General features: G+C 28.5%; 1 protein-coding gene across 2 annotated transcripts in view; it reads right to left on the bottom strand.

Annotated features, from left to right (window-relative positions):
• Positions 1 to 825: 825 nt before the first annotated feature.
• LOC134715632 (uncharacterized protein ZK1073.1-like) overlaps positions 826 to 10,633 on the bottom strand; it is a 38,441-nt gene continuing 28,633 nt past the window's right edge. For both annotated transcript variants that reach the window (XM_063577948.1, XM_063577949.1), the window contains 5 exons: positions 8,085 to 8,200; positions 7,328 to 7,363; positions 5,826 to 5,970; positions 5,019 to 5,070; positions 826 to 4,117 (listed from right to left, as the gene is read on the bottom strand). In XM_063577948.1, coding sequence (XP_063434018.1) covers positions 3,912 to 4,117; positions 5,019 to 5,070; positions 5,826 to 5,970; positions 7,328 to 7,363; positions 8,085 to 8,200 — 555 coding nt within the window. In that variant the 3' untranslated portion in view covers positions 826 to 3,911. The remainder of the gene's footprint in view (positions 4,118 to 5,018; positions 5,071 to 5,825; positions 5,971 to 7,327; positions 7,364 to 8,084; positions 8,201 to 10,633) is intronic.

Here is a 10,633-nt window from a genome sequence, read left to right as displayed (position 1 = left end):
TACTATGTTAATAATTCTTTTCTATAACTGATATCTGAATTATTTGTTTTGTCTCTCGTTATTAAGAACAAGAGGCTGTCACAACGACAGCAAACCGGATTTATTAACATTTATTTGTGTCTTGGCAATATTACAAGAACCATTATTGATGAATGGTGAAAGTGAAAATTGTCAATATCAAATTTGACCTTCATTTTGTCATCAGTATCAACATATTAAAATTTGAAAAGCTTAGATTGAATGGTACATGAGTAAATGCAATAACATGAATGGAAACGCCATTTTAAGATCTTTCAAGAACCATAACTCCTGAACGGTAAAAGTCAAAATTGTCATTATTGAACTTGACCTCTATTTTGTCATCAGTAACAACATATTAATATTTGGGAAGCTTTGGTAGAACAGTTCATGCGTAAATGCACGGACACGACTGGAAAATCCATTTTTTCAATCTTTCAAGAACCATAACTCCTGAACGGTAAAAATCAAAATCGTCATTATTTAACTTGACCTCCATTTTGTTATCAGTAACAACATATTAAAATTTGGAAAGCTTTGGTAGAACAGTTCATGCGTAAATGCACGGACACGACTGGAAACTCCATTTTTCAATCTTTCAAGAACCATAACTCCTGAACGGTAAAAGTCAAAATCGTCATTATTGAACTTGACCTCCATTTTGTTATCAGTAACAACATATTAAAATTTTAAAAGATTTGGTTGAACTGTTCATGAGTAAATGCACTGACAACATTTGATTGCCGCCCGCCGTACATCCCCAAATCAATAACCGACATTTTTGGGTTAATAAAAGTAAAGACACAATCTAATTTGTACAAACTTTATTTGGAAAATGTTTGAAACAAACTGATATAAACATAATAAACATGGAACAGATAAGGTTTTCATTACAACATGGCATATAATCCCATCACCACTCCGTTTAATGTCCCCCTCCACTATAAATAGATCAACTGGTAAACATGAAGTCATGAGTCCAGCATAAAAGCTTTGCTAATATAATAAAAAGTATTTTGTTTCTATCATATATTGATTTTCAGATGTAGACAAGCAACACACCAGCTTACAGTTCGGTGTAAATATTTTTTAATATCAATTAGTAGTTTTGTCTTTCATTATATTGTATTTTTAATATTTCAAATGATCTGTAAAATTACATAAATGAATTTCAAGAAACAGACTGTTTTCATTTATAAGATAAAAACCTTTTTCCATGTCATAAAGCAGAGCTTACATGGTGTTACTGAAACAATCTCAATATAACAGGATTGATCCAAGCATAACAAAAGCTCCCTGAAAAGCTAACAATTATCAACAATAAGTATCAAGATCAATGTGAAACTGCAGATATCATGTTTTTCACTGCACATATTAAGTGCTATTTTGGTAGAATCAGTTCAGCAAATAAAATGTAAATTTTCAAGAAGATAATATGACAAAACTGTTAATTACTTTTTAAATTTGTCAAAACACCTAAGTCAGAGCAGCATTTTTTACTTTCAATGTTTCTGTACCTAATCACACATATAGATAAAAATATATAATGGACGTAAATGTATTCTAACCTACAAAGCCACATAAACCAAGCAAATATTGAAACAATTTAAAAATATAGTAAATACTTCATTCATTTACATTTTTCTATTCTCACACATGTATCAAAAGCAAAAAATAAAACTGAGAAAATAATCTAAAAAAAAATGAATTTTAAGTATTTAAGAGTTGATTTAATACTACATGAAAATCCATTACTAAGCAATAAGTAATTATGTTGTTCAAAACCTTATTAATAATACATTTAATAATAGAAGAATTTTTCATCATTATTTTACCCTTGCTTGTAGCAATCAAGTGTTTAATAAACTTTGCAGATAAATATTTATTGTAAAATGCTGGTCATAAGAGCTGTAACTACATTAATAATCCTTCTGTTATCAAAACATGAAAATTTATGACAAAAAGCACCTTTTCTGTATTATTAAAATATTGGTTTGCATATATAATAAAGAATAAAACCAAAAAATTGTGTAAAATCAAAACACTATGGGTATTGCATAAATGCCGATTGCAAAACTATACTATTGCAGAAAAAAAACATACATTTTAAAAATAAAATAATTGAATATAAAAGTTAAATGCTGTAGATATGTGGTTGTGGCCATCCAAATTGTTCACCAAAAACAATTTCTTGAACATGTCAGAAAAATTAATTTTAATTAGTAAAAGCATCATAAAATCTAAAGTAACTTATTTCAGATTTTATCAGATATATTAAAATATTTATTATTCTGAACAATACATACTCAAAATGCCACCTATTTCTTCAAAACATGAACCAAAAAAAAGTAAATTTCATGAAAAATATTTCTGTTTAAATAAAAGCTCTCTTTAAAACAATGTTTTACTACAAAATGGAATGTGTACAATGAAAATAACTATAATTAGGGTAACTTAGCACTTGTGATAAACACTACACAAATTAATACCATTGTATCTTTATTAAAATAACAACCTATAAACAGCTTTTTTTAAACATTTTTTATTTCTATCTGCAAATATGACCATTCAATTTGAAACAAAACAAAAATTATGATAAAAATAGAAAAAACAAACCAATGACTTATTTCATTAATATAAAAATATAAACATTTTTTCTTCCTATATAAACTTTAATTAAAATAAATAAAAATTTGTATGGCACATTTTGTAAAGAATTGTTAGTACATTATAAGAGGCTCCATCAACACTAATGTGAAACTGGGCAAGGAAAGTGAAACATTTCATTATAAAGACAAAAATAGATCTACCCTATAACCTTAATGAAAAACATCTCTGTATGACTAAATACATATTTCATTTGATATTTTACATAGTATATATTTCTTCTCTTTGATTGATAATGTTTTTTCAAAGAATTCTATACAAGCCCTGTAGCAAATAGTCTTTAAAAACTTAAAAAACAAAACAAAACATAGTCTAACAAAACATATAAATCAAGAAAACATATATATGGCAACAACAGAAAAGTTGATAACTTCTACTTGTGACATAACACAAATTTTGGGCCAGTTAGATAATTCAATACATTTTTTAAACCCAAATTATTAATTTAACCAGTGTTTAATGCAAGTTTTTACTAAAAATTCATATATCTTACTAACATAAAAGTAACTTATATGTTTTCTTGATGGCACTAGGAACTGATATCATATTAACAATTAAACATAAAGATCTCCATTTTGCATAACACAATGTATGGTTTTAATATTGATGTGATAGTATGATATGAGATGTCTTTTTGAATACTTTTAAATAATTGTATTACAATGATAGAGTTCTCAAATATGCTTACTACATATACTACATCAGTTCTCTTTTTTTATATAACTTTTTTTTTCTTTTCAATATATATTTTTTTTAACATTTTTTTTTAACTTTTTCTTTCAGCTTTAAATATTTGATAGAATGTAAATCATTAAGTAGACTCTTAACAGAACTTCCGTGGAACTAATTTTTTATTCCAGGATTGCACCTCTATTATTAAGATTTACAGGGGGAAAAAATCTCACTAAAAATTACCTTTTTTTTTTATTTCTCATCAATTTGCTGTATTTAACTGATTATTAAAAACGAACTTAAAAAAAAATCTGAAAAAAATCACCTCTGTTATAAACATTCATCTATCTGAAGTGCTAATTACAATCATAGATCACTCTTCTTGCTGTCTTCCTATAACAATATAAAACCAATCCTTCATGAATTTATACAAAATTCTCCATAGAAAATATGGTTTTTGCATAGTAATAAACTTGAGGTCATTTCAACTGAGTTAAACTTGTTATCGTTCTACGAACTAAACCATCTATACTGTAACAACCAGACAAAATAATTTATTCAGGAATCCTAGGAGGACTTGTTGACATCTGAATACCACTTTTAGGACTAGTAGATAATGGTGCAGTTCTAGCAGGACTAGAGGAGTAGATACCCAGGGGTTTGTCAGCTTCTTCCATCGACATACTTCTCTTTCTGAGAGGAATATCTGCTCCATCCATGGAGGAAGATCTGGAAACTCTGGTCATAGGTACACCTCCAACTATAAAGAGAAAACAGAATAAGGTCAGGCCAAATACATAAATCATAGGTACACATCAAACTGTAAATACAAAACAGAATAAGGTATAGCCAAACACATAGGTCATAGGATCTATTCCAACTATTACAAGAGGATGAAAGGTCTAGCCGAAACGTAAATCATAGGTTAAACTCCAACAAAATAAGGAAGTCAGGCAAAAAAATATAAAACATTGGTTGGCAGTTTACCACGGTCTACATTTTCATGTTTGGGTCAATGAATTCATACTTACATTTCAATTTGATATTTTTATTTTATTTTGATCAGTAAAAATCAACTCTTTGAAAGGCCAAGAAAACCGAAAAAAAAATACCCCAAAGTAACAAAAATAGCAAAAACACTGAATGCTTAAAATGCAGCCTACATATAATACTATTTCATAATTGATTTATATCTACTAATCAGAAAGATTTGAAATTTTATAATTTGAGTTACTTCCCTTCATACACGTGTTCTAATTTCTTGACTTATTATAATTTTCCAAATAGTATGCAATCTAAAAATTTCAAATCAATTCTATTCATTGGAAAATATGAAATTTAAACTAAACAATGCTATGATGTTTTGCTTAAAGAATAAAAAAAAAACATTCATAACATGCAAATGACATATTTTCTAAAATGCAGTGCCTAGAAGAGACATTTGAGTGCCTGTCACACATAATATACTTAATCAGTGGTCGTCTTTAATCATTGTTTTAAAGCTTGATTTTGCATATAATCTATTGTTCAAGATCATTTGTTAATCTCTATACATGACTTTCGGTTTCTTTTGTGTTTTTAGGTCTATGTATTTTAAGTAAAATTCATACCAAAATCATAATAAAAAGATTTTTATTCAACCTTTTACCCTGATAACTTACTTAGTCCTAATCCTTGACAGAAATACAAAAAGGCTTCTCCTAACTTCTCAGTCTGTAAAAGAAATAAGTACATTAAATCAACAGTTATATTTCCAACATGTTGATGATGGGTAAATAACATGTTGCAAGTATTACCTGTTTGTCAACCAATATTAAATCTATGTTTTCTGATGAAATTATTTTTTCGTGAGGCATGTTTTTTTTTTAAATGTATGGAAACAAATGCATGTTTTCAGGATGTCTACAAAGACCACAGAATTTCAATATAGTTTCTAAATGTTTCAACATTCCATCATCTACCCAAACAATACATCTAATCATAACATTCGTCTTCTTGGTTCTACTTCTTTTCATTGAGTATTTTATTGTTATTTATAAAATACTGGTTAAAAGCAAGACATCTGAAATATATGTAAATCAGGCCAGAGTTGATTATATTTATATGTAAACCAACACAGCATGCCTATACAGGTGTATTCACTTAAACAAGATTAATGTTTTGTGGCAAATTTTTCATTCATCTCTATGATGAAAACAATCAAACATCACACTGATTTACTATACTTTGTTTAAATTTAGAATAATATGACTGAAATGTTGATTTATATCAAAACCATGTTACAATATGAATGAACCATTCAATAGTCTGAGAAGGCTTCATACTTTTCATCTGTTGCATTAACCACACCTATACCTCAAACAATTCCTGTTTATAATCTGAGAGGGCTACCTTTTTCTTCTTAATCTGCATTAGCCACACCCTTTACCTCTAACAATTCCTGTCAATCGTCTGAGACAGCAACCTACCTTTTCCTCTATTACATTAGCCACACCCTCTACCTCTAGTAACTCCAACTGTTTCTTGTCCACTTTTTGTAACATGTGACCATATAAGTTATGTACAGTGTGGTTGAAAGAGGCCTTAGTTCCAGTGATCATCAACACCTGACATCTACAAATATGTTAGACACTGATCATTTTAAATAAGAGAGATTGGATATCAGACAAATCAAATGTGTATCTGTAGCATAGGTTTAAATTACTAGGGGAAATAAACTTTAAGTGACAAATTTCGAACTAGTTTTCTATTGTGAAGTTATGCATTGTCATGCATACAATGCCTCTTTAATTCAAAGGGTTGGAAAACAAGAAGCAGGTGATAAAACAGATCTGAAACGGTATCTGGAAACAAGTAGTATATGTCCAGACAGATCTGAAAACAGCACACACTTAACAAGTCGACACTGTTAAGTTTAGTTATCAGTCAACAACCATGAAAATAAGGTCAGCAAGAAGACATATAACAGACTTAAAGTCAGAATACAAATGTATAAGGCCTATTTACAAGATATGAAAAATCAAGGCCTTTAAAAATTTACCTTCTGAAGTATTTTTTGAAAGAGCAAAACCTGCCAGACAAACATTCCTCTGTCTCTAAATCTGTTACATTCATTGAATGGGAGAAGAAAAAACATTTCTTGCCTGTATTATCTTTATATCCATAAATTTGTTAATTAACTAACCGAATTGTATTCAATTTACTAAGCTGATGTCATTTACTTTGAAGGTTAAATCTGTTGTGTAAATAATCAAAATAACAAGAAATAAGGGTAAAATAAATCTTTTGTTTAGATACACAAATATGCATCCAAATTGTCATTTACACCAAGATTAATCACTCTCTATTTTCAACATATGTTTATTCTAAATCTAATATTTTAATTTGTCACTTACAATGTATTTGAATGCCAACTAGGCCCACAAATTGCTTTTTATATTCAAAACGTAATATAAAACAAGAATACATAAATAAATGAATATATGTCCACTTCCTTACACACATTATTTTTATTTGCAAAATCTGGATCAAATTCATAACTTTGACATAGATTGTAAGCATAACAAAAGAAAGATTTAAACACCAGAAAAGTACAGTTTTGGAACATATAACCTAATTATCTGAAATCCCACGTGTGTCTCTCAAGCTTTTGACCGATAATCTACAAAATTAATAGTTGTTTAGATCTCCTTATAGACAATGGACAATGTCAATGTTCTGATGTAAGATTTGAGTTGAAGTTCCCAGTTTTATGTCAATGGTCATATGGAAGATTTGAGTTGAAGCTCCTACAATCTTATGTTGTAACCTTGACATTAATCATACTGATTACAGTAAGATCTCCTCGTAGACATTGGACAATATCAATGATCATATGGAAGATTTGAGTTGAAGCTCCTACAATCTTATGAAATGACCTTGACATTTATCATACTGATTACAGTATTTTAATTCAATTGTCTATACTTACTTTAACTTTCCAATACTATCTAGAATATTAGTTCTCCTGAAAAGACAAAAAAATATACAATTACAGTGAATGATTTATTGCATTAGTATATAGTCAAATAATATAAATACAGAAATTATCTAAATGAAATCACTTTTCATTAGAAATTCATTCTGATTCTAGTTACAAAAAAGAAGATAAAGTTACATCATGTCAAACCAATCATATTTTCAATTTGATTTATAAATACATCTATTTTTTTATCGGTTAGATTAATCATCATCAAGTAAGTTCATCAGTTTTATTGTCAGGATTAAAAAAAAAAGGACTTTCTAAAACTTTGTTTGAAGATCCAGTCCAGACAAGTATGATTAGTTGATACACTTTCTTGCAATTTTATTCCACACAACACATATTACAAGTTATAAGAATCTGTACACACTTCTTAAAACTGTACAAATTTATGCAAGTTATAAGGGTCAATAATGTGTACTTATTTCTTAAAAGACTGTTGAAATCTGTGTAAGTTAAATACAAGGGTCTACAAAATGTACTTCATGAAAGACTGTACAAAGTTATTCAGGTTACAAGTGACTATACAGTGTTCTTACTTCATGAAAGACTGTACAAATCTGTGCAAGTTATGAGGGTCTACACAATGTACTTCATGAAAGACTGTACAAATGTATTTAGGTTATGAGTGTTTATACAGTGTACTTACTTCATGAAAGACTGTACAAATGTATTTAGGTTATGAGTGTCTATACAGTGTACTTACTTCATGAAAGACTGTACAAATCTGTGCAAGTTATGAGGGTTTATGTGGTGTCTAAGAGAATTCTGGAATGTTGCAATCACTTTATTTAAGTCTTCTTTATTCTTTGCTTTCTCAAACTATATAAAAAATAATGAAACAATCTTGTTTTACTACTTTTGTCATTTAAAGATGTATCTTGTTTAGCTGAAAAATAGGTTCATAACAACTGTACAAAACAAATAGCTAAGGAAATCATAATAATTAATAGCATCAGTACCTTAAGTAAGTAAAACTGACAAAAACAAAATAAATTCCAGTATTTACTTTTATATTCAACCTCCCCAAAATATGGTGTTATCATTGAGCTTTAAATGAATGCAACTATCGTTGTAAAATGTGTTAGTACATAATAAAGACACTAACTACAAATCAAAATATATATACATCATAGTTATAAAAGTAGTATTACAAGCATATTTAGGTATAAGGTATGATGTGAAATAAATACAACTCATATAATAATATGTTAAATATTAATTCTATAATATATGCAAATGACATATCTATGGATGTAAAAGGATATTAATCAAACATACAACAAATACTGTCAGTCATAGTAAAACATTCAAGACATTTTAGAGAGGTATATAAACATACAACACTACTTTTGAGTCTTAATAATAGCCTACCCTAAAGATTTTTTTGTCATTTTTCATTACCCACTGTTAAAGTCAGAAGGTTGCCCCATAGACTCAGTGTAAAAAAAACTAAAAGAAAAAGAAAATCCCTCCCTACCTACCCTCACTTTTTTTTTAGATGTGATTGGAACCACACATACTATTTTTGTTTTCATGGCCTTACAAAAATTTACCAACAGACAGACAAAAGAAAGGAACTCTTAAATAGTTCCTTTAGCACTTTCAGCAACTTTGGATACTGTAGATACATCACCAGTTATGGGATACCAATTTAAGTAAATTCATGGGTAAAGATGAAATTTTCAACAAAGTACAAATTTCTAAAAGTTTAAAGGAAAACTTGTGCAAAAATATGAAATCAAATAGCTTCAAAATTTGTTTTCTCTCAATTCAAGAAAAATTTGTACAATCAATTAAGGAATGACTGTAATATTTTTCTGTCTATGAAGAAATGACATAAAAAATGTGGTGTACACTTAAAAACGCACGTAGCGAGTTATTTAACAGTGTGCACCACATTTTTAATGTTATTTCAAATAGACAGAAAAAATATTACAGTCATTTCTTATAATTTAATTCTAAATTCCATTTTAAACAGAAAAAAAAACATGAAAAAATGTTAATGACGTCACGGTCACATGACTAAATCATGTCTATGGGCTCATAACAAAAAAACGTCAGCCAATCAGAAGATGTGTTACATTCAAAATTACATTATGTATAAATGAATAAACAGTTTATCATGGCAGTCAGTTTTTATTGGTGTATTGAGCAAGATTAAGTAATGGGGAGCATGACCTTCAATAGGCATACTGGAAATCCTTGTCCTTTCAGATTAGAGTATAAAGGACTACCCACAAGTGTCTTCAAGCACAAAAGCTCAAAGTTAACAGGCAAGTCATTACTGTAGATAGACTACTTGGACCATTTAGAATCTAAGGCCCACTATTTAAGATATAAATATAAATTTATTTTTCTTTCTTCATTCTTACAGTTTCAAACTTTGTAAAGAATTTGTTTATTTTGTTTAGGAAAGGTATTAGGATCTTATATTCTATAACAACCAGTTGATTTCTTCTCAAAGGTCTACTTTTATACTTGCAGAACAAAAATTCAATAATCCATTAAACATAAAACTAATCTTTTGTCCAATTATTGATTGGTTTTACTTGTACAAAACATACAATTTTTTTATCTATCCAACAAAAGCCCTACATATTTTTTTGTGCCTGTAAATTCTAAAATCAGCAAACAGGAAATATTTAGGTAAAATGTTTTTTTTCTGCAATAGCAAAGAAACAAGACTTTCCCAAATGGACTTTGACCTTAAGGCTTAAACACAATATAAACATCAAGAAAGGACATTTATAGTCTGATTTTATTACACACAAAATCTTTCAACAAATTCTATTATTGAAGGTAGAAAATCCTTACATAAAAGTAACTTCTGATGAATTCAAAATAATATTTTCAGTCATAAAGTCACAATAGAATATCGGAACAATTCAGTAATACCGGAATAGTTATTCAACATGAATATAAATGTTATTCATTGAGGTTAGACCATTCAATTATTAGCCATCAAACAAATAAATATTGTCCTATAGACAGACAGCCTTCATCCTTTATTTCCGATCAATAAACAATCTATTAAATGGGATACACTTTATGTAACTTGGGACAGAGTACTTTACTATCAAAACAGAAAATGTTTTGAAAATTCCAGAAAAGTCAGTTAATTCCATTTCCAAATTAACTGTCACTAGGGCATTGGTCTCCGTATATGTCCTGTATATAAGGTTTTAATAATATTTACATCCATGATGTTATACAGGTGCCTTTATAGAACTTATAATTAACTCGATTATCTAA

Source organism: Mytilus trossulus, chromosome 4 (assembly GCF_036588685.1).
Source record: "Mytilus trossulus isolate FHL-02 chromosome 4, PNRI_Mtr1.1.1.hap1, whole genome shotgun sequence".
In the NCBI taxonomy this organism is placed as follows: domain Eukaryota; kingdom Metazoa; phylum Mollusca; class Bivalvia; order Mytilida; family Mytilidae; genus Mytilus; species Mytilus trossulus.
This window is presented reverse-complemented; position numbering and strand designations above follow the sequence as displayed.